Raw genomic sequence first — 25,929 nt, forward strand, 5'->3', positions numbered from 1 at the left:
TTCTACTAAAAGCCTCAAATGCTGGTGATATTGTCTTTCACCAGACATGTAAACTTTAAAAAAACACAGGAGATACTGACATATATCCTCAAACATCCCCTCAAACAGGACGAATTAAAAAAACCCCAAAAAACAACTAAGGAAGGGTTTTGAAGAAGGAAAACCCTTAAAATTTCTGTTCAATTTAAGCACAGGAGAACTGAAGCCTCATATAGGCTTATTTATAGGCTAAAATTTAAACACTTTTCTAATAAAACATTGTGACCCACTTAAAAAACAGAAACCAGAAGGAATTCTTTCATCCTAACTACTAAGGGCAGGGAAGGCTCTGTCTTGCTAGCCAACACCTTGTTCAAGGCAATTTCCTTGTCACTCTTGCTTTCTTACCTCAATTTCCCTTTCAGGATTCAAATCATGATCCCACAGGATGATCTTTCGGTCTTTCCCACCTCCAGTTAGCAGCATTCCATTCCTCATTTGACAGAGTGTGAACACACTGCCATCATGAGCTTTGATTTGTCTGCTTATCTGGTATACTCCTATATGCACAAACAGAAGATAAAAAAGAACACTACTCATTTTTTTCACCTAGGGTTTATGAGAAGCTTTGCCTTTAGGCAGAAGAACAAAATAAGTGTCTAATAAATACTTACATTTGGGCTGTCAGGCTCTTATTATTGCAAACACAAGGTGGTAGTGTTTTCTTACAAGATAAAAAGATAAAACAAAGGGCCTGCCTGCCTTTCTGAAGAAAAACCTTTTTGAGATTGACTGTCCTACAAAATGTGAAGGCAAAACCAACAATTGGGAAAATGCTTTCATTTCTCTGCTTTCCAAAGGAACACAGTTTTTCCAGATGCAAGAGAAACTGTCTTTTAGAGTCAAAAATATTTAGCAAGTCATTATTAAAAAAGAAGCAATGCTACTTTATTAAAAGAAACTAAAAGACTTGCTGTCTGTAGTCTTTCGGGAATAAAAAGACAATTATTTATAGCAAGGTTTCCAGGATGCATGAACCTAATATCTAATGCTGGATGTTGCCACACATAAAAATAGCACAACCAGCATTTGGCATCTATCAAGACAGCAGTCTACCCAAAGGAAAATACTTGGAAGAATGAAGGAGATGAAAAAATTAAACAACAAGGGTAGCAAAAGAAGCCTTTTGCATCCTAATCGGGTCTTCACACGAACTGCTGTTGGAAAGTAACTAAAAAAACCCAAACAAAACAAGATTCTGGTGCTGCACATTTTCAAACAGCAATCGCAGAAAAAGCCTAAAACACCACCCAGCTAAATATGAGCTTAACTTTGCTGACTCTGCCTATGGCTCAAGTCGCTTCAAATCAGCGTGCTCTCACACTGTGAGAGATGTGAGATCAAATCCTGTGACCAGTCTAATGTGATAAATCAACTAAAAACCCCACATTTAGTTAAGCCAACATAAATAAATATTCTATTTGATAACGTTTAGGATTATACTGGAAAAAGGTTATCTTTACACAAGAAATTAAAAAAATTAAACATCAGATAATTTGTTAAATTACTTTTCCATTGCAGTTAGCTTGAAAGACGAAAAAAAGATTTACCTACAAAATCAGACTTACTGTTAAAAATGTACTTTTTACATGAATGTTTTCCTGGCATACCAATTTAAACCAGAGCGTTTGAAATAGCTGCCAAGTAAAATGAATTATCATTGAATTTATGAGTTACCTTAGGGCTCAACTGTGCCAGGTCTGCATATGTTGGGTAACAAATAATTTTCCTTTCTTTTTTAAAAAAGCTTTGCTCTAAAGAGTTATTTTAATTTCAAATTTCAATTTTTTTTTTTAAAGTATATCAAGATTTGAGTGTCTGCTAAACCAGAAACTGTTATTCATGTTATTCAACTGATACAACTAAGCACTGTAATTGTGTTTCATATACAGGTCCTACTAATGTCAGCTCCACCACTTAATGGTATTCCTCTGAGACTAAGCATGGTGCAATGTAAGCCTTAAGAGGCAAAGGCATCCTGCAGAATCCCCAAACTGATCCTACAGCCTTTTTCAAATCACCAGATCAAGGGAAAGCTGATTAACCACATTTTTTAAAAATGCAAAGCATTTAGATAAAGTTTTCATTTATTTCATGCACAGTCTCATTAATTATTAAGAAACTCCAGACTGCTGTTAAGTCAGCAAACTCATAGGACTTGCAGGACTTAAGTACCACCTGTTACTGATAGGAAGTGCATGCTCTGAGTCAGACCTGTTTCTCTATTCCTTCCCTAACGCCATCCTTTATGTTCGTCTTCTACAGACTATGTAAAATCTGTCATTAACTCCAAACATATCCTACCTTTAGCTCCTTTTCCTGGAGTAGCTTCTACAGTAGTTTTGCCCCATATAAGTATTATCCCACCTGAGTCTCCAGTGAGCACATCACCATTTCCCAAGAAAGCCAAGCACTGAACAAATTTGGGTTTCTCGTATTTCTGAAACAAAATAAGCAAGAGAAAGGAATAATTGCTTGTACTTGTTACGTAATTAGAACACTGCATCCACACTCTTACACCCTGCATACACACAAGCAGAATTTAGCCCTTTTTTTTGCATGTTTACCTCTCTGATCAGACAGTACATGGTAACAATGAAGCAAATGTATAGAAAACGTGATTTCCATTGATTTAAAACTGTCCTGGTATCAAGACATTATTACCCCAAATATCCCTTGCTTCCTTGATAATGAATTGCCGCTCCAGGTCCAGAAAAATATATGAGATTTGCCACATGTTATTATGGTATTTGCATCAGTGGGATGGAATTCTACAGCAAGAACAACTTCGTTTGTAGTCTGAAATAATAACAGAAATAATATTTATTCAGAGAGGACATTAACTACTAGAAATACATGCAAACCCCCACGTTTTAGAACAGAGATATGAGAAACTAGATAGCTCATTGTATGCTTGGAAGTATTCCTAAGTGTTCTGTGCTAAGTCAGCTATCTGAATGACTGTACATATAATTTTATATATATACTGATTTTTCAAATTCATAAGAGATCTTCATTAAACTTCAGTACACAATTTAGGGTTTTACATTCCATTTTAAATCACAAAAGCTTCTGTTCTCGAATAGCTAAGACTTCTGCCAAGGAAAATGAATAATGTATAAAAGACACTTTTTTGGACTGAAAACCCTGCTTAGTTTTTACAAAGACTGGTTTGCTATTCTGGATAACAAAGCTGTGACAGAGACAAGTAAGACAATGATAATATTGTAGGATTACATCCATCATTCTCTTTCTGAAATTCTATAAAAATTCCTTTGAGTTCTTTGTTTCCCTTTCCTCCTCACAAAGAGGAAAAAAAAAAGAGAAGCCTGCGTAACTCAAAACTTTGAAACATAGGGTTCCACCTTTGGATTTTTACTGGCTGTATATACTGTTACTGAATTACCAACATCTTAAAAGTATTCCATCCTTTACCAATAGATTTTACAAACATAACAAACTGACTGGTCATTTACTTAACTTCTAATGCATATTGAACCAAACTGTCCCTGAAGACAGATCTCCTGCAGGCAATGACCACAAAACAAGAAAGTAAATGCCTTTATTTCTAGGGGATTTCAAAAAAGGCTGCCCAGAGGGGTTGTGGAGTCTCCTTCTCTGGAGATACAGAAAACCTGCCTGGGCATAATCCTGTGCAACCTGTTCTAGGTGAACCTGCTTTGGCTCAGGGGTTAGATAGATGATCTCCACAAGTGCCTTCCAACCCCAGCCCTGTGATTTAAGCCCATGCTTTAAAGCACTATACAGAAGAGTGCTGTTAAATCACATCTTTGGGAAAAACTTTTCCTACTTCACCACTTTTGGCTTACGTTAGGAAAAAATATTCTTAAGTTTCCTTTTTTTTTTTCATGGCCATATTTATTGAATTATGTTTCTCACACAGTTTTCACATGAGCAAATCTGCTATGTCAAAAAAAATCATTTGGAACTTAAGGACTGAAAACATTAATGGAGTTCAGCTGAGAAAAGCCTTCTGTTTTGCACTCCAGCTCAAGGGATGCAACTCTGCTCACACCATCTTCCATGGAAGGTGCTTGAGATACTGTGAGACCAAGTCCCAGATGTGAGTAAGTACTGAAGGGCGAGCTGTCCCTGCCAAATAGTTTTTAGTCAATTCTGAAACACCAAGGAACTCCCCTGAGCGCAAAACCAGTCAAAACATAATGTCAGTGAAGGGGAAATACAAGGCGTGCGCCAAATAGTTTCACATAAAATATCAAAAAGGAAATGAAAATACTGTCATAGAATTAAATTACAACTTATAGAATAAAGTTAGTATTGGTCAACATAATCTAAAGAAAACGGGTCAAACCAACCTGATTTTGTTATCTGAAATGGCAAGTTTGAAATGATATAGACATATATATGCTTGTAGAGCATGCTTTATAAAAATATACAAATACTCAGTTCCACATGCATGTAATATTTGCTTGCTTGATATTGGATAACATGAAGGATTGGGTGTTCCCAGTGAAATCAGCTTTACACAAGCACTGAGTGCAACACCTCTGAACACATCTCATTGGTCTGAAATTAGGAAAGGTTCAAAAAGAAACAGAAAGGCAGACAAGACTGCAATTTACAAAAGTACATACTGATAATCGATAATCAGAATTTGATTCAGACAAATTCGAAATAAGGAATGCCTAAAAGTATTTTATTTCTTTAAACTCCGACTGACTTAATCATCAGTTTAGTTTCTTAATGTTTCCAGGATTTATTTTTTTTAAATAAAGAAAACATTAGACAATTGCTTTATTTGCATTGGATCTTAAGGATGAGTAAAATGTCTTTACAAACCCTTCAATATGCAAAACCCTTCTGGAAAAGAAGTGAAGAATACATTTCTGTGGAACCCTTAAACAAGCCAGCAGTATTACACAGTTGCAGTTTCCAAGTAAGATCAAAAGTGTGTCTCACAAACTTATATTTATGGGAATAAAAACCACTTGTATTTCAGAATATTCATGTGCAAAAATTACCTTTATCTCTGCTATTTTTGATTTCCTCTGCCAATCCCACACAGTAAGCATATGCTCGTTAGAGTCATCAATTACACACAAATGAGTACCAGAATCCTAAAGGAAAAAGGAAAAAAAAAAAAGTACTGACAAAGTACTATCATAACCATTTTAGAAACAGGGCAGGGCAGAGGTATTTTAAAAAAAATCCCCAAAGGTACAAATATAAATTAACGAAGTCTTTTTAAAGTAATTACAATCTCTATATATATGGAATTTTCCTTTTTTTCTTTCTTAAAGACAGACATAGATTTTTGTATAATCTCATAAAAAATGATCATGCTTCAAATAACATTTTAGAAAAGCTTTAAAACTATCTTACCAAGTCTTTACTCTGGTATTGTTTTTTTTTATTGCTGGGTTTTTTGTTTGTTGTTTGTTTTTAAGTGTTTAGTGGTTTGGTTTTTTTTTTGTGTTCTTGTTTTCAATTTCATGCTAGCAGGAAAAAGATTTCTTTTTCTATTCTATAAATATTTTGTTTTCCTCAGGTCTCAGAGGACACACACACACAGCTCCACTTGTGTTTTTTTCCTAAATGCCACCATCACATACACACAACCACATTATCAAATTCTGTAAGCATGTCTCATTTTTTCCTTATGGATCATAAAGTACCAGCAGTATCATCATGCAGTTGGTAAAACTGCAGCAAAGGTAACACTTTCTGAATAAAACAATGCTTACAAAGCAGGCAGAGCAGCACCTACAGTATTAAATAACTGAAAGCATTTATTTTGAACAATTTTACAACAAAATGGTAAATATATGGCTACATGTAATTAAAGGAACAGAGAAAAAAATGTTAAAACAAAAACATACTTATTCCCAACAACACGTATTTGCACAAACCAGTTGTCTCAAGGACATTTGTAGAAAGATTTGGAGGAGCCTTTAATTATCTTAAAGTTGATTCTTGCCCTTCATTCTCTAACAAATTATGAAAATAGAGTTGGCTAAAGTTATTATTCCCAAGCACTACTCTGAGCAGTAATATGCAAATATACATGTGAATTATTCTGAGAAGAAACCCTGAAGACAGCATTGGTGATACACGCAGCTCTTGTGAGGGTTAATAAATCCTGTGGTAAAAACACTGTTCTAGATACTGCACACAAACTGTGTCAGTCTAGTGAGCAATCATGTGAGACTGTAATAAGGTATCAAATTCGGTTTCAGCTGCAAAACAGAACCAATAAAAACTAAAATCTAGTCCTCAAAAATTCCCTGGGTTTTTTGTTTTTGTTTTTAAAATGATGGAATGCATTCTTAAAAAGATCTGTACCCAAGTATGTAAATTTCATTGGTTTGTCAGTGACAGGAATACCACTATTCCTTTCACATTATTTACTGAAACACAAAACGTACTATATCTAACATAGCAACATTTCAATGCTATGAAATTTCTTTCAATTGCTTTCTTTCTTTCAATGGTAAGTGAAACTGCAGCAAGAGAGTGCAAGAATTTCTTTTCAACAGGTCACCAGAGACATTGTTGAGTTTCCATTCTTGGAGATTCCCAGAAGCCAGCTGGACCACAGCCTGACCAGCCGGCTCTGACAGAACCTGCTGTAAGCAGGACTGTGGATGAGGTGCTCTCCAGACATCCCTTCCCACCTCAGCTATCCTGTAAATCTCTTCCTCTATTAGCAAAATACTGCAGACATTGTTTTTCTGCGTTTTTTACTTTTTACATGTATTAATTCTTCCTGACGGAATGCAAGAATCCAGCCTGGGTTTTCAGGAGGTCTGATATGTCTCAGTCTTTTGGCAAAAATACAGTGGCAGCTTAAAGATTAAAATATGCCCATATTTTACAAAAAAATCCCAATTCATTTCCAAATTTGGAATGAGAACTTTCCGAATGCCAAGTAGTGCATCTCCATCTGCTACCAATTTTTCTGATAAATTCTACGGGCCCAGTAACCACGACCTCTATTTTTTTTTCTTTGTAAAAGTAGAGGCAAAAAGTGAGCAAGCTATTCCTCGGGAAAAAAATAGTACAAGATAATGTGAGGTTTGTTTTTTTTTTTTTTAATTTCCTGTTGGTGGATAAAAACCTACTCCAGCTGTGAAAGCAAAGAAGTTAACCCTCGTATGAGAACTCACTGAAGTTTGTCTTCACAAACCTCACAAACAAATTTGTTTTTAACATCAAAATAAAAAGAACCAAGCTCCTCACAAACAAAACCAAACCACCAAACCCAGCATGGACTTCAATTTCTAGTTAAGGTTTTTCTTGCCTGCTATCTATTTACCGTGCTAGTTTGTTACCACAATTTTACATGTGCCATTTCCTGTTTTTCCAGCTAGTTTGCTGTCAGCCGGTTTTATAAAGTATACAGAAACTTTACCAACACACTTTTAATACCAAAAGAGATCACCAGCTAGACAGCCACATGCAAAACCTCCAGGGATTTCCTTCCCATTTCCGTAGGACTGGCCACAGTTTATTTTACACACCAAGGCACTGCGCCCATCTTACCGCTTTGGAAAAATCCAAGCAGCCCACTCCACGCTCAAAGGTGCCGAGGCCGATAACCTGCAGTGTCGCCAGGCTCACCGAGTCCCACACTCTAACATGGGGCTGCAGGGGCTGCGTGGAAAAGCAACGGGACAAACAGGTCACCAGCAGGGAAAGCACCGCGGGCCGGCGCTGCGCTTTGTTAAGCAGATGCTGCCTGAATCTCAAACTGCAGAGCAAAATGCAGGATGACCTGTGCTGGTGATGCTGTGATGCTGCTGGGTACTGTCCTCAAAGTCAAAAGGGAAGAGCAAGGCAATGTTGTTCCTTATGTCTGGGCTACCAATGCGGCAGCGGTGCCGTTGAGGCAGGAAAGTGGCATTTGGTAGTTGTGAAAATACTTTGACCAATTGAAGTAATTGACAAATGATGGAAGAGTCATCTTGCATTTCAGACCCCAGACTAGTGATATTATGCAACAACTGAAAATAATGATCAAACCTGGGCTCACTATATAAAAATTAGGAAAAAAAGAAAAGAAACAAACCCTGGTGCACTGAGCCTCTTAACCATCACCAACCACTCAAAGAAAATGTCCACGGTTATATTTCATACAATTACTATCCCAAACTAGCTTAGGAACAATCACAAATAAAGTGGGAATTAACTTGGCTTAAGGACAGCATTCATCATTGAAGATATATTCACCATTGACAATAAATCTTTGCACTGGTGGAAAAACAAACCAACCAGCTCTAACAAGAGTCAGAAAATGCTCAGTGGAAATCACGTATACAAAACCCCCCACATAAATGTCTTACAAAATACAAAAAAATTAAGCTGAACATCTGAAAAAGAGTTATATTTAACATGTTTCTACATTTTATAGCATCTGTCTTTTTTTCCCCCCTCTGTTTATAACTTCATGAAAATAATCCAATTTTTCAAATCCTGACAGGATTATGCCAAGAGCCAGAGAGGAGCATTAAAACACACTTACTCTCAAATGAGCAAGTTTATAGGAAAGCTTGGAACACCTTCCATGGATTCTCAAAATTGGTTTCCTCTTCCATGAAACCTTAAGACTATACTGACCCACAGAACTGGGGATTTGCTCTCCCTTGGGAGAAGACATATTGAAAATAATATGACAGAAATGACATGGCCTTATAAATCAATTACAAGCTTCATGTTTGCTTGCAGATAAAGGACTTTATGAGCTTCTGCTCTTTTTAATCTAGGGTTGAGTGTTTCATCGTTACTGTCTTTTGCTAGAGATACAGGCTGTTACCTGAGAAACTCAAAATATCTCAGTAAATGCAGTGCATAATATAAACTGCAGACAGAAGGTGATGATTAAAAAACCCCAAACCACTTTTTCCTGATTTTCAAAACAAGATACTACTGCTCAACAGCTCTATTACTTACCCTTCCATCTTTATCCACTCCAGCTAACTGTCCTGTTGCAATTCTAATTTTGTCTGGATGAACTGCAAGACTAAGACAGACAGAAATATGACTTGCTTTTGCTGTCATAGGTCTTCAAAACGGAGAGGTGTTTCGTAAATTTTTTTATTTGTTTCTCAACAAAAGCCCATGAAGACACTTATGATCCTAAATCCCACTTCTAAGGAGACAGCTTGAATGTTTCTCATCAGGTATTTCATTCCACACTGTATTGACTGTTTGCTGACACACAACCAAGAGTGCCAAAGAGCCACCTCCACATGTGCTCTGACACATCTTAAGGTTTGCACTACACTGGGAGTCCACTGTAACAAAATCCACATTGTCTCATAATAAGCCTCCTACACATAGTTATGTGCCATATTTATGAACACTATAGTCTGTTTTATGCCTAAACCTAGAGATGTCATGAACCTGGGGAAAAAAAGGCAGAAAAGTTGGGTGAGGGCTCGCCTGTGCACCCAGGAGTCAGGGATTACTGCCACTTGAAATGAGTTACTGATGTAATTGTACTAATGAAGTGTGGTGCACTACCAGTGGAAGTAAAAATCTGCCCTTGCTTATCACATTTTGCTTTGAAGCTGATGTGAAAAAACAGACTTCAGAGAATACACCCTCTCAGTCCTTGGGATTTTTTGATCTATATTCTTACTTACTTTCTCTGTGAAATTACAAAGGCGAAGAAAGCCATTGAAAGAATAAAGGGGGTCAAGGGCAAACCTGAAGAGGTCATAATGACAGACACCAAAAAATTTACAGCTCAGTTCAATTTTCTGAATGAAAGTGAAGAATGCAAAACTGGCAGCATTCCTCCCCCAGGAAGCAATTATACAGACAGGAGAAAAGAGCTTTAGATGACAAATTTTCTCCAGTCAGGTACAGCACAGTGGAGAGTTTATGATCATCATTATATTTTGTCCTACTCTTCAGACTAACATAGCAAATTCTGTAATTGCCTTTGCACCCACAACGACATTGACTTCAATTTTCCTGCTTCTCTAGGTTTTGGGTTTTTTTGCAGACATCTTTCTGATTTCCCTGACTCACTCTGTACGTGGACAGGGCATCTTTTAAAAAGTGAGAAAATGCTCAGTTTTCCAGTTTTGTAGTTCTCCTTTAAGATTGCATTTTTGCCATGCTGCCTGTAAACAACTAAGTTAAGAGTAAGGCTAACAACAATTTTTTATTTCTGGGGTAACTATTTGGAATTATTTATGCAAAGAGCCTTTCTTCAACCTGCCACTCTTAGATTGTATACATATCCCCTTGTTTTACATTTAAACCAGAAATCCTAAGCTAGCATGGACTGCTCTAACACCATTTTTTTGTGCTGTGTTTACTACAGTGAAATCTACTGGGACTGACTAAACAGGAAATAACTACAACTATGATGACATTAATTAGTTTGTACATATAGTAGGAGAGGAAAAGAAATATTTCTGCATTATTACCCATACACTTACAGGCAAATGTTGTATACTAACCATTTAACACAGTCTGTGTGACCCAAGTAGTGCCGCTGGGTTCGCTCCTCGTAGTTAAACAGTACCACCACTGAGGCTATGAAATACACTATTTCTCCGGTAGGAAGGAGGTAAACATTGGCTCGACAGTCTCTTCCACGATACCCATATCTATGGTTTTTTTTTTAGTCAAGGTTTTCATAATCACTGAATACCAGAAAAAAAACCAACCGGCTTTTTTTTTTTTCATTAAAGGATTCCTCGGGAGCTCTCATGTCAGCAAACACGCTTTAAGTTTTTGCCTCTGGAACTACAGCACAATTTCACTAGTTTAAAAAGAAAACAAAACAAACCCCATACAACTGGACTTTAGGAAACCAAATCCCTTAAAAAATGGTGATCACTGATGTTAAAAATAAGATGTGGTAGAAGTAAAGCAAATGCAGTATTGCAGTTTTGTAAAAATTTCCATGTGAAATTTCATTAGGTAACAGCAGGACTCGCTATTCTAATTTAACATTTTTTACAGCAACAAAGCTGTGTATCAGCAGACTGGGCAGCAGAGTATTGCTTTCATTTGGCCTTTTAAAACAATGCCTAATGCCCTACAGAAAGAGGCAAGCTTCTGTACAGCAGCTGCCAAGTTCAGGAAAGATTTCTTTAGACTGTTTTAAGAGTCTTTTTTAAACAAACCAAACTCAAAAGGAATTTACACGGTGAAAAATATTCTATCCAAATCTACCCAAAATACATAAAAGGAATTTTTTCTGTAGGAATATGCACAGCTCCTAATGACATTCAGAAGTTTTACACACTGTGAACGAGCCTTGGTTGGCACTGATCAAACGTTATTACAACTTGTTATTTCTTTGGAACAGGTGCAGTTTTTTCTTTGGAACAGGTGCAGTTTTTTCTTCCTCTAGACTATGAATGTGGCTGCCTGCCTGTATTTCAGTTCCCTGCGTCACCAGGTACGATTAACATTGCAACTCAGACTTTAACATCTAACTCTGTAGCCCCAAAAATATTATTTTCCTGTTATGTCCTGCATTTCAGAGAGCTTTCCACTTCACTGCCAACTAATACACCTGCAACAGCAAGAAAAATACAGGAAATATATTAAGTAACTTTAGCTAAAGGATTCCAGGTTCAGGTCCTGGCTAATCAGGTAAATAAAAGGAAGTCAAAGGCCCACATGGAGAAAGCTGGATGGATGAAGCTGGCCCTTTCTCATAAATGAAGGCAGGTGAAGTAGCTCAAGTTTGGGAGTATCTAAACTGGTATCTCCTAATGTGATAGCCTGACCTCCATTCTTCATGGGAGAGGGCTACCGTTCTATCAAAAAGAGCACCGCACCCCCAAAAATGCCCTTCTACACTAGCCTTCCTCTTTTGCAGTCCCACCAGACCACAGGGCTGCCATACCAGAGGAACACTTGTAAAATTAAACACAAGCTATAACTAAACAATAGTTCAAAGAGGGACACTGCATTCAGTTGTCAATTACCCCTTTGGAGTGTGGAAAACAAAACAGATTTATATCTTGTTGTCTTCCGTTTAGTACAGAAGAACACAATGGCTCCCCTGAAGCAGAGATTATTCACTGGCTTGCTGAGCAAATGATATCGAGAGAAATGCTGATACAACACAATGCTGAGGGCAGGAAAAAAGGATGCCTCTGTTTCTCCTCCATTACTATTTACTTCCCCACTACATTTTCCTCTTTCTTCGTCTTTTAAACACTGATGGAACTAAAACCCCAGAATGGCCTTTTATAAAAAAAACCAAACAACAAACCAAACAACTGAACTTTCAAAAGCAATGGGCTAAAATCCAATGAAAATATTTTTTCTATCCTGAAGCATTAAGAATGCTATTTTAAATACCTTCTCAGAGGAGAGAGGCAGATTTCACTCATCTCCTGTATACAATAGGGAATGTATTGATAAGGATTTAGTAAGATTGACATCTTTGAACATTCATCCTAGAAAAGTATTAATGATTTAGACAAACATGTCTTTCCACAGCAGAAGTCTTCCATGCTTAGCCAAGCTAGAGCTAAATACTTTGGCACCCACCACTGAGCTCTGACATTCATGAAGCTGCAAGAAAAAAAGAAAAAAAATTACATTTTCTCAATACCTTCCTTTCCTTTACCCCTCCTACAAAATAAAGTACCAAAGAATGGCTGCATTTTCTAGAAGCACATTTTTACAAACATGTAAAGGAACCGCCTGTTTTGTGTGACAAATTTTTTTGCTTTCTTCATTCTCTATCCCAGACTATCTTGAGTGGAAAAAAAGAGGGGCTGTTGCTCCACAGCAGTTCTTTCCTTCTCCACACACCCAGAACAAAGCAGCAGATATAATGCAATACAATTAATGCAATAAAATTAATGCAATAATTGACTGTGTCCCTACATAAAAAGGGGTGACACAACTTTGATGCTTGATTTCCACTGAATTTCAATGTTAATCTTTCACTGAAACTGATGATTAAATCAGGGAAATTGAGAGATAGTTGCCTTGATATTGTGATTATTTCTCACCAGTTACAAGGACTGTATTATCACAACAGTTGATATGTTTAAAAACTTTAAGTTTTGGGGGTTTTTTGTTTGTTTGTTTGTTTGAACTGGCTGAAAATAGCTACTGCCCTCATGAAAAGTGATCCACCATACACCAGAATTCAGCAGTATATTTACCACTGTCTTCAATTATTCTTAGAAAGAAGAGCACTATTGCTAAAAATAATCTCATAAAACAGAGTCTGAAATACCCTCCTGAAGCTGAGCTACTATACACTGGGTGAAAGAATCTATAGTCACTGTCAAAAGCTGCACTGACTGTGACCTCTGAAACTACTAAATAAGCCAATTTCGCTGTTACTAGGAATGTCAGATATGCTTTAACCAGTTCTGAAGTGCAGTAGCAAAGATTGCACTACAAAGTAGGGATATTCAAACTAAATTATTTAATTTAGATGACATCACTCAGGAACCAGACACAGTCGAGAGCTCAGACATCCCCATGAGCTGCTTTATCTTGCCAAGCAGCTTAGACATTTCTTCAAATGACAGTAATCTGCAAGGCAGACAAAAGCTAAGTTTCCCGAGTTGAATCTACAGTACAGGGTATCAGTAGCTGAATAAATCTACAGGAAACATCTAAAAAGGAGACACCCCCCGCAAACCAACCAACCAACCAACGAACAAAAAAAACCAGCCAAATAATCTGTCTGCTGTTTCCTTGAAGTTGCTCATAGCTGACCACCATTTTCCAAAAGAGGAATAACAAAGGAAAACCCAATTATAAAAAATCATCAAGAAGGCAGAATTGAATTCAAAATAGAATCTATAAATGGAACTATTCAACACTCAGTTGAGCTTTCAGGTGCAAAACACTGACATTAGTAAAATACTCAGTGAATCATCACTGTCCCCATGCCCTTTTAATAAGGTGTACAGGGTTCAGTTTGTCATCATATTTGCAAGTTACAGATGTCTTGCAGATTTGTTCCCCTTGCTAAACTTAGGCATAAAGCAGAAGATCGCTGCTGCTGTATTTTCCAAACTGAAGAGGAATTTTGTTCAAATTCATAGAGACCAACATTTAGTCCTCATACACTTTACTGCCTTTTCCTCATTTTCTTCACCTTTGCACCCAAAAGATACCCTGCACTCTTAAATACACTGGTCTGATTTGGAATGACATTTCCTTAAACAGATTCCAAAACACATGAACAGTCCGTTTAAACTAGATGTATTTCGCTTTAATTAGACCTGAGCAGCCAACTGGTTTAACCTAAACTTAAGGTTCTTGGACATTGAATGTGTCCACACCAGGATTTGCACCTACTTAACTGAGGGTGTGATTTCACAATCAGTTTTCATCAGTCCAAACTGCTCACTGATGTTGGAAAAGCAGAGCTGATGTTCCTCCAGTATGCCAGTTCCAGCCCTTGCGTGTTTGTGAGGCGAATCAAACGAATGTATCGGTCCTGCTTAAAAATTAACTTCATAAAAACATTTCAGCCAGATCACTGACTGACCCAATTACTCCACAGTCATGAGTGCCAGCATCAGCAACCAAGAGCTGTGATGGTTGGAAAATTGGGTACCACAGCTTTACAAAGCATGAGAAAGAGCTCTGTTTTCCCTCCAGTCAGACTGTAATCCGAAAGTCTCCTCCTGACATTGATAGCGTATCATCAACATTCCTAAAAAATCTTCCTGCTTTCAGCAACATCAGAGCATCAAACTTCAGATTATTACAACTCAAGTGCTGCCTAGACATGTTATTTTACTGAAGCACTAAGAAACTTACACAGTCACAGCTTACTGGAAAAATCTGCAGAGATGGGGGAGTGACAGGAAGACCCAAACGTGTGCAAAAGCACATCTCTTAAAATGAACTTAACGTCTGATCTAGTAAACTTGGAGAATTGTCATCAGCCACACACCTACTCAGTTCTTCAAATGATAAATTTAGTGCATTTAATACAGACTAGTTTCCAAAGAAATTAACTGCTTCACTTTGGAGCTGAAACAGAAGCAGTGCCAAGGATGGCAATCCTCACTCCATAGGAAAGGACAACAAACTCAACATCTTCCAGAATTCTTAAGCCTCCTAAAAAAGGATCAGAGATTGAAAACTAGGAATGTTCCAGAAGCCAAGCCTACATTAATATAGTGGGAGGCAGAGGGGGACATTTGTGAAACTCTGTAACTCTCCAAAGACGTGTTCTTTCACACTAAATATAAATCAGTTGATAAATTAGAATTAGTGTCAACAGCAAAACAAACAAAGAAAAAGTATAGTATTTCTGTATCTATGTAGTCTGCCATTTAAAGTTGTACTATTCAGGACTTACAAACCATGTCTATTGTTATACTGATTTGAACATTTTTCCTCACTGTTAATTTTTACCTCTTAACAGAGAAGAGACAAGACTGGACGCTAAAACGGAAAAATGCAAGACAAGACAAAAAGGGAACAGCAAGCAGTTATTAAGGATACACCCACTCCAGTTTTAACTTTTCAGGAGGCAGCTCTGTCCTAATATCATCATAGTTTTCTACATCAGAAGGAATGAACATCGTGATTGGTCGGCCTCGCATGAACATCTTGATATATTCTCCCTCTGTTGAAACAAAAAGGCACATTAATCATGTGGCAAGTTTACACAAGAAATAAGCACAAAAGAAAGCAGTAATAAGCAGAGAGATGCAAATCACACTGGCTGTATAACATTTATTTTTGAAATGTGAGCTTGGTAAAGGCCCAGATTTTATTTTTTTAAATGGAACATTAAACACACACAGAGTAAGCATTAGTTGAATTTGTGATAGAGCAGACTGAGCATGTAACATTTTAGACATGCAAGTTAAGTTATAAAGGCAAAATTGAAATTCAAATCTGAAATGGAATAAATAATTAGTCACAGAATTACACTATAAGGTATTTCAGGTTGAAAAAGACCTGAGGAGGTCTCTAAGTCCAACCTCTGCCTGGCCATGAAGCCAGACTAGGTTCCTCAGGCTTTTGCCTAATCCAGATTTGAAAAACTCCTAGGATGGAGATGGCACAGCCTCTCCCAGCACCTGACAGCACCTCAGGGGCCTTTTCTGCAGAGCTTGCTCCCTGCAGCCCCTCTGTCCCCAGACTGTATTCCTGCCAGGGACTCTTTCCCACAGGTGCAGGACTCGGTATCTGTCCCTGCTGAATTCTGTGAGGTTCCTGCAGGCCCATCGCTCCAGCACAGCCCCTGGGCCCCCGGTCTGCTGCCACTGTGACCCCGAGAACCTACTGTGCCACCTCAGGTCATTGTTACAGACACTGAGCAGGGCAGGGCCAGGCCAGAATCCTGCAGACCCCATGTGTCACCTACTGGCCACCAGGTACAGTATGACCCACTAACCACGACCCTCCGAGGCCAACTATCCAACTGGTTCCTTCTCCTACCCAGCTGCCCACCTTCCCAAATCCTAACGGCCAAGCTAAGACACAAGGCCACTGCAGGAAAAAGTGTCAGGAGCTTTGCTGACCAATATAATCAGGGATTATATATCATCACAAACTAATACAGCAACTTGAGTTATTAAGCATTGTATCCTGAAGAATGGGAAGAAGCAACAGCTCATAATGACTCCAGCTAATATTGCCTATAGCCGTGACAAAACACATGTCTATCTCTCTCTGGGGTCATCTAAGCACTTCACAAGCCTTTAGGAATTCCTTTTCAAGCCAAGTGAGCTTACCTACCACCAGGGAAAATTACAGCTTCCTTTCAAAAAGCACTGATGACAAAGAGCCAAATATTTCACTAATTTTGCATCAATGAAGTAGTAACTTTTTATAGCTCTTCAACTTCTTCAGTAATTAATATCCATTTTTAGTATAAATATTAACCAAAGTAACATAATATTCTGCTGTGAATTTGGAACGCTGACACTTTTTTATGAGTGGGGATTTGAAAATCATAGCAGACACAGAGAACTCAGAGTTCAAACCAAAATTTAAATAGTTGAGTAGAACTGGAGTAGAAGAATAGCTGTAAATTAGCAATTGAGTATTAAGAAATCTCTAATCACATTTGACACAACTAATACTAAGATCTAAAATTAAGATTTCTAAACAATTACTTTTGTACTTCTTTAAAAAAAACCCCATGAAACAGACTTCCCCATAATGCCCAAGGAATGCTTGGAAATATTTCCCCAATTAAGCATAAGATTAATACTCAGACTGCAATGATTGTGCAATCTAAGTTTGGTGTTCCCTAAAACATCTGAAATTGAAATTATGAGAAACTCAGACTTATTTCCACAGAACCATAACTTAATAGCTCAAGTCAAACTTGGAGATCTAAAAAGGCAACAGAACTAGCTAATTTTGGTGACAGCAGAAACAATGTAGTCTCAAAAATAGTCTCTTCTGCTAACAGAAGCATTTTTAGAAGACACAAAAAATGAGAAATAATCAAAGTTGTGAGCTAGACTAACCTTAAACTAGGATTTCTACCCTTTCCTGAATTTGAAATACCCCTACTGTACAGACCACAGAAACATATTCTGTCCTACTACAGTTAGAGAATGAAAGAAGAAAAACTTGTAACTATTTTCATCCACTAAAGATATAAAGCAATTTTGTACAACGTTTGGAAATTAATTTTTGACACTCAACCTAGACAAGATGGAAAAAGAGCAAAAACCAGACTACAGGAAAAATGTGGTGAATATTTTAGGTTATTTAAAGAAAGTATTTCTATCATAAAGGATTTTATAATTTCATTTATAGTGTTGTGTGAAAGTCTGTGGAATACCTCCTCAGGTCTAAAAACACCACAAAGCACTAACTTGGAATACAGCACTGATGATCCCAGCACACAGCGATTATTTGGACAGCACTGGCACATACTGTGGTGACCAAATCATATATTGTGTTCAGTAACTCCTAACTTAGAAAGATCTACCCATGAACCTGTGCGTGATTTTAACAACGCTGCATTGCTCAGACTTAACTAGATCAATGAATCTGTACACCTGAACATAAGCTAGTTAGGAGTGTTCTTCTACATGTGTGACACTCACTGTGAAGATTTCCCAACACACATGGCTCAATTTGTCAAAAACTTTTGGTTTTCCTCTTAACACACTGTAGTTCTACAGGCTTAAGAGTTTTAAAAATTTTTGTTTGTTTGATGAAGCAGACCATTATCAAATTTACCAAGTTCCCAGACCTGAAAAAATATTATTAGTGTTTTGAAGTCAACTTTCTGAAAATAAGAATGCATTTTACTTGAATTTTGTGTCGCTTTCGATCCTGATAGAACATTTACCCTGTGCTGGAGGCAACAGCTCAAATACAACTGAAAGCTACTGCAAAACAAACCCCACAGGTTCCAGAAATTATTCCTGAACAGGAATCATAATAATTGAACAATTTAAAACTAACACATATATAAAAGTTTTTCTTATTTAGCATGTTAATACAAGGAAAGTTGAGCCATATAAGTCCGGTATGAAAGGAACAAATATTGAAGAGATGAAAATCAGTTGTCTTGCTTGTTTCCAAGAACAAACATGGGTCCTTTAAACAAGTACCCAGTGAGTCCCTCCACTTAGAACACTAGAAAACTTGTCTCAGATAAAAAAAGAACAAAGAAAATCACTCCCTGGTAGCTAAATTAGACAAAATAGTTATTGTACCAAATGTGCACTGCTTAATTGCATTGCTAAGAAAAGCTAAAGATTGGAGCTGCCACTAGTTTGACATGAATGTTTAGATAATTACTCCAAACTAGTACCATGTCTCATATATCCACCAATATTATTTTTTATAGTATGTATATTCACAGATAAAATAACACTGGCCAAACCCAAGAGTAATGTATTAACAAGGACCTTTCTATAAAAATCTGGCACTCACAGTCTTATAAATTAATACCTGAGAGTATTTACAAAAGGCTGCTCATTGTTAAACCATAAATTCTTAATTTAACACTGAGCTTGACACTTCTGGTTCCACAAGATCAGTGCAAAATGACACCAAAAATCTAGGATCAAATTTCTCATTGTTGCTTAGAACAGTGGAGACAACCTGCAACTGAAATTCTTATGGATGGAGGCAGTTGCACCTGCTGGACTCTGCAGATGAGAGAGATGAAGAGTCCAAGAGGAATTCAGTCAAGTCTCTGGCAGCAGAGACTCTCCTGGAACTCAGGGAAAAGAGTATCTACAAGGCATTCAGATACAAATTAGCTCTCTGAAGTTTCCCATTGAAGAAAGAACATATTTTTACATTTATTGGCTAGATCAATTTACTCCAGATTACCTTTGAAGATACATATTTAAAACACTTGCTAGAAAGACACAGGCTAGGTAAAACTTGATTAAGCCTCTCCTGAAAGAAGAGGAAGGATTAGGAGAAAAGAAACAGCCCACTGGAAGAAATTTTTTTTTTTGTCTAATACTGTAAATTTTCTTTTGTTAGAATAACCTGTAGAGCAGATATAATATTAATGTAAAAATCTTTTGAAATACAAGAGAGGATGGCAGCATATCAACACTATTCTCAAATAGCAATTGATTGCCTGAGGCCAAATTCTTGTATTTGCAACTTAAGAAAATCAGTGATTTAACTCTTTCATACTATACTTTCTCAACTGAATGATCAAGAGCATTAGACTATGTTCCTTTGCTGCAGCCTCAATATTTTCCAGTAGAAAGCAGCATGTCTAGACTTTTTTTCCCTTCTTCTGGGAGAAAAGAGCCTTGGTCATGTTATGACAGATATGTATATAAGGGACGACAAGGAAGAAGAAGTCAAAAATTTTAAAGAGACTGGGTAAAAAATTCACCAAACCCCAACCAACAAAAAATCCTTGACAATTCTGGTATCTAGCAGCCTGAAAACATTAGGTATGAAACTAAAAATTCTTTATTCTGTATAAAGAGATATTCAGACCCCACTATCCACTGTGCAGAAGCATCTGGGGAAAGTGGGGCTGGGGAATGTGTGTGGAAAGGGCCAGGTGGGCACACTGTGAAGAACCATTGGCACTTACTAAGTTAATTAATCTGCAGCCGCAGACAGCCTATAAATCCTTTCAAATATGGATCACACCAACCAAAAAGTACAGTTGAAGCTCTGCAGTAGCACACCCAGGTGCTATGGATTATCCATGCCACACAAAATATAACAGCTCAGGCCTAGAGCTGCTACAAAAAGGAGCATCAAGTGGCTGCAGCGCCCTGGCTCCAGGGGCCAGCTCTTCACCAGGAACAGCTGTAGCTGCTTTTTGTGCAGCTTCGAGCTCAAATTCACAGCCCTTGCCAAACTCTGCTTGGCTCCACAATATTTCACCTCTGGAGCCTCAACAATCTCTTTACACAAGTGCCAGGGAACACGGGATCAGCACTCCCAATTTATGGTCCCAGGATTGGCTCAGGCTTATTAGCCTCACATAGCAGCCCTCTGGGCGTGCTGGACCTAAGCAGACTCCACGCAGGTCTTGGCTCTCCGTGGGTTCCCCAGAGGTTTGGGGAAATTATTAACTCGGTGTCAAAGAAGCAGAAACAGTTAATTTGACTAAAATGTGGCCGTAGTCAGCTGAAGTGACACAAAACACTGCTCAGAAGGAGAGACACAAAGAGAGAAGCCAGGACACGGTGAGGGCGCATGTAAAGGTGGTCTTGAGCATTGTTCAGGCATGTGGCTTTGAAAATTAATCCAATGAGCTGGAGAAACTTCATGACTTGTCTCAGCTCAGCCTAGTCCAGCCTGACAGATACCCAACATGCTCCCCCAGTGCCCTCTCTCTGCTTGCATCAATGTTTTTTACTCCACAGGATGCTGCAGCATCCACTTTGGAGAGCAGAGCCTTGGCTGTCACTGGAGAAACACAAATACACTCTGCTGATGTGTTTCAGAATAGCATCCAAAAACCTCCTCCTACTACCAGTTGGAAACCCCTCAACTTCCAGGTGACAGTAATCCAAGGCCAGGTTGTTTTCTTTCTGTGTGTGTGACAGCACAGCTGCTCCCTTCAGCACAGGTCTGCCCTCAGATAGAATCTGCTGTCAGAAAGTGCATTGGGTGAGCATGAAAATAGCAACCCTCCCAGCCTGCATATTCTCAAAACATAAAATCATCCAGCTATTTAACTCTCTTTTTGCATAATAAGGGTTTAGGCTGTCCCTACAGCATTACAAAACTTACCTTTCATGATTATGGGTGCATGCAGTATTACAGAGGAGAACCTACCAGGGTTTTGATGCATTAACACTTTCCACAAGGCCTCTATCTCCATTAGAATTACTTCTGATACATCCTGGGACTGCTTTTGTGTTTTCTCAATAAGTGAGTGGTTCAATCTTCCTACAATTAAGTGGCATGTTATAGCCCTTTTCCTTACCATTTAATTCTGGCAAGCACCTATTTATAGCTAGAACATTGCTAGCAACTCCTGTATGTGTGATCTCTCACCATGAATAATTTAATTACGTTTTATACTACTCCAGCCTCAGGAACATCTCGGTCTCACTGTATTAAAATCTCAGCTTCCAACTCTACCAGTTTGGACTCCCAGCTTCGTGTCATCAGTGAAATTTCAGTGCTTCTACTTCCCTGTGTTAAGTTCATTAGTGTAAACACTAAGCCAAATAGGTCCCAGCAGGCTGAAGGCAGATGTTAGCAACCAAAGTATTTACAGCATGTTCTTTGGAAGTTTACAGCCTGACAGAGAAGAAAGGAATAAATATGTTGGTGAAACAAGGTGCTGCTAGTGAGAGGGAGCTCCAGAAGCCTGGCTGACCTGCAAGGATACGAGTGCATCTTCTCTGACAGACACTGTAAGCCAGCATAGCTACCTTGCACACAAGGAACCTGTTGATAAGGCATGGCAGTCCAGGACTAAAACTAGGGGCAAATAAAAACTTGTAGGCAAATAGTGGACTGGCTGAAAGTTTACTGCAAAGCCTCCTTGTACCAAGAGCAGATTCCTGTTAACATGAATCAGCTTTTAATCGGGCCTTATAAGAAAAGAAGAAGTAAGAAGAAGCAGCTCAGTAACATTTAAATTCAACTCCCAACAATTTCTATTAAATCACCTTTGGAAGAAACCTTAAAACCCAGCAATTCAGGGAAAGCAAGCTGGAAGGTAAGGCAAATGAAAAACCCTGCAGGTGATAACAGAGAGCAAAGATATTGCAATACAAACCATCTGAAAGGCTGAAATTCGTGCTACCAAGAAGCCAGCACAGAAAGACTCATGCAGTGGCACTTAAGCAATTTATTACTTTCTGTGAATCATATTTTTGGGGGAATATGAAAGGCTTGCAAAAGAAAATAATAAAAATAATGGGAAAGGAGGAGAAAAAAAGATCAAAGAAGTCTTTGTAGATTAACTCAGAAGTATCTGGAGCAAAAAGCAATTCAGAAGATATGAAAGCTGCTACCCAGATACTCCAGAAATTTGAAGACAGTGACACTACAAAACCAAAATCTTCCTGTTTTCTAAAAAACATGCCACAAAAAGAAATCATCAAGTACTTTTGAAGAAGCACATGAAAAACCTTCACCCTCAATTAATGATTTCTTCAACAAAACTGGACAAAATATTAGAAGAATGTATTTTTTATTACACTATTCCTCATTAGACAAGACACTTTGAGGTTGCCCTGCAAGTCTGTGCTGTAATTAATTGCTCTTCAGCTAACAAGTGTATACATAATGGGATGTCTAACGAGCATACAGTAGATTACATATATATATATACACACAAGTTTAGTGCTAAAGGAATTATTACAGTAATTTTGCAAATTATGACTATTTTTCATTAGGTCCCACCCCATCTAGTTTGAAAGATCAACATGTGCCAATGCATTAAAACCCCAGCTCAGCTCTCTTTGTGTGTAGCAGCACCCTAAAGTGATTTACAAGCAAACGAAAAACCCCAAAAGACTCCCAACTAGCTTGGCCAAGCAGAACAGTCTAGTAACATACAATAAACTACCACATCCAGGGTACATTCATTAATCTGTCTTCACCTTCTAGTTGCTTGACCAGTGAAGTTATGCTTTTTAATATTACAAATAGCATCTTTCCCACAAGCCTTCTGCTTTCAGGCCTGTGTCCAAGAACTCTGCAGGACCACTAACCTGAGGGACAAGAGCTTATAACCCTATTTCTAACTCAAACCAGTGCTAACAGCACAGAGACAAATAACCAAATTCAGCCACCAAGCCCAGACCGGTACATTCTACATGTTACAGTGGAATTAAAACGTGGCTGCAGGTCTGCCATCTCTCAGCCCAAGTGATGATGTGCCAATGCCTGCTGACCCTGACAAACAGACATGCATTGCTGTTATTGAGCCCTGGTGCAACGTCAACTAAACACTCAAGTACAACAGATGAGACAAGAGACTTGCCTTGATTTGGAATGATTTTACAGCTTTGCCTTGACATTTCTTAACAGATCTTTGGTTAATAATTTTGCATACTCTGATAAGTAACCTTTGCTTTTTCATCTATTAGGTGACATTAAGAATCTAGGTGTTAACAACAGTTACCATTAGCACTGAAAAAACTGAAGTTAAATATTGAACTCCAGCTTTTCATTAAAAAAAAAAAAAAAAGAAAACCAAGGACTCAAAAAGGAATACTGGACACAAAGAAGCTCAGTAAGACTCTATCTAAATGCTTCCTGCTTAAATACTAAAATCCAGACTTCACCAAGAATCAATGACAAAAACTCCCAAATACACAATTTGGTTTTGTGACAGTACTGATGTTTTTTAATAATATGCACTGTGCCTGAACAAGAGCAAGAAGCCCAACAACGATAGACTGGGTCTCCATTTGCCCTCAGGTACATGAGCACCTTAAACAACCATCTGATACAAAATCTCTGATGAAAAAGTGATCTGAGGTAGCCACTGAATTCTGCACTCTCAGCAGACAGGACACATTGTCAGCAGGGTAAATTTTTTCCATTGAGTGCTCCATGGCTGTTCCGTCCGTGAAGCTAAAACTACAGTACAGTTAAACTAACAGAAAAAAAAGTACTGGAAACCAATAAAGCACAATTTTAAAAAACCCTAAAAACAAAACCCAAAAAACTTAGGAATGCAGTGAATGTTTTTCATTAATTCTTTCACATATGGTTTTTATTGCCACTCAAGAAGTTTAAGTGTCTCTTATTACTTTATAATAAGTGAACAAGTGATTCATATATGGAGCTGCTATCACTGAAAACCAAACTCAAACACACAATCTCAGTGAAATAAATTACCTTTTATCTTAAAATAAGCCAGGTCTTTAACTTCTGGGTATAAAAATATGAATGCCTTATGATTAATATTTTAAAAATGTTTCTGCTGAAGTCAGAAGCAAGATGGCTTTTATAGGCAATTATAAACACCTGCTGGTAAAGAATTTAAAAGAATAATTTTAGTTAGGGTCCTTTTAAGGCTGTAGTAAGCACCTGTTCATTTCACCCATAGCTTTATTGGATTTTCACAGAATTTTAGTACTGGATTTTATTGTAAAAGGGCTGGTGTGGTTTACAAGGACAAACAAACAAACTGACCCTATTACCTCTGCTTCAGCACATACCCAGAAGCATAAAGCTCAGGCCTAACCTAATGTGAAGTACAAGCAATTCAACCCGAGTGGGAGAGATAAAGGCACCGAGGGAACAAAACTGGGTATTGAGAAGGTATGAGATGAGCACTGCAACACCTGTGGCTTAGGCATGGACATCAACAGAAGAAAATCAAGTGGCTGCACACAAGGCAGCTGCAGGCTGTGGCTCCCCATGTTGCTGCTGCTCCTGGCAGAAGAGAATTGCCTATGTCTTGCTGACATTTACATGCAACACTCTCAGGGGGACTCCACACCAAACCAAAGCCAATTCTGACACCACAGCTAATGCCGTTCACTGCTGAAGCTCATCTAAGACTCTCACTTGCTCCTCGAGTCTTTCACTTTAATAGCTAATGCCAACACTAACAGAAACCACAATGGATCTACACAGACTATCACAAGACAGATATTATTGCAGTAACTTCTGCTGCTAGAAAAATTAGATTCCAAGAACTACGCATGCAAAATGTATTCATCTGTATTTTGTGGTACTATACTATACTAACATTTTCAAAGCTGTTTCTTTATTGGGTGAATCAAAAAATGGAAACAAAGTGATTCCAGGATGTTCAAAGCAACACAAAATTGTCATCTTCCGTCCCATTATCCCATGCAAACACCTTCTGCTATGAAAGTCTGCAATTTCACAGTGATTCCAAACTTATTTTAAATGTGTATAAAGACACTGATGTATTTTTACCATAGATTTGCTTTGAAGCTTGACAGTTTGCACACCAGCAGTCTTCCCAAGAGCCTCCTTCACAGAATTCCTAGGTCTAGGAAGCACGTGGACACAATCCTTATGGGAGGTGAATGCTGGGGGCATACACAGTGTTTTACACACAGCTCAGTGAAATGAGCAGCTCAGGGGAGCTGCTGAAATTTAATTAACACCGTGCTAGAGACTGCTTGCCCCTAGAGGCAAAGACTGACAAGCCACAAAGGAGTGTTAAAGCAGCTGTAACTTCCTGTGCCTTTTCGTTCCAGAACAGGAAGGTTCTGTACAAACACCATGAGCAAGGGCAACTCTTCATCCCAACCTGTCCAAGACAACACTGTCCAAGTCCACAGGATTTACCTCAGAAATCTTATGCTGTCTGTGCAACTCTTCAGCTTCCTGACCAGCTGGGTCAAGGTGCCAACTGGAAATTGGTGTACTTATGTGGCAACCATCAAGTACAAAACAGGCTGAAGTCACCTCCCCTGACAGAGGAGTGACAAAGTATTGCTAAGCTTATACTGGAAAGGATGGGTGAACCTGCTGCAACACCAGTAACTTACACGTTTTTTTCTGTGGCAGTAAACAAAA

General features: G+C 38.2%; 1 protein-coding gene across 7 annotated transcripts in view; it reads right to left on the minus strand.

Annotated features, from left to right (window-relative positions):
• Positions 1-25,929, minus strand: part of EML4 (EMAP like 4) — a 149,100-nt gene that overhangs the window by 20,672 nt on the left and 102,499 nt on the right. For all 7 annotated transcript variants that reach the window (XM_048296813.1, XM_048296814.1, XM_048296811.1 and 4 more), the window contains 8 exons: positions 15,490-15,613; positions 10,494-10,643; positions 8,971-9,040; positions 7,564-7,674; positions 5,043-5,138; positions 2,704-2,838; positions 2,344-2,479; positions 388-539 (listed from right to left, as the gene is read on the minus strand). In XM_048296813.1, coding sequence (XP_048152770.1) covers positions 388-539; positions 2,344-2,479; positions 2,704-2,838; positions 5,043-5,138; positions 7,564-7,674; positions 8,971-9,040; positions 10,494-10,643; positions 15,490-15,613 — 974 coding nt within the window. The remainder of the gene's footprint in view (positions 1-387; positions 540-2,343; positions 2,480-2,703; positions 2,839-5,042; positions 5,139-7,563; positions 7,675-8,970; positions 9,041-10,493; positions 10,644-15,489; positions 15,614-25,929) is intronic.

Source organism: Corvus hawaiiensis, chromosome 3 (genome assembly GCF_020740725.1).
Source record: "Corvus hawaiiensis isolate bCorHaw1 chromosome 3, bCorHaw1.pri.cur, whole genome shotgun sequence".
Taxonomy (NCBI): domain Eukaryota; kingdom Metazoa; phylum Chordata; class Aves; order Passeriformes; family Corvidae; genus Corvus; species Corvus hawaiiensis.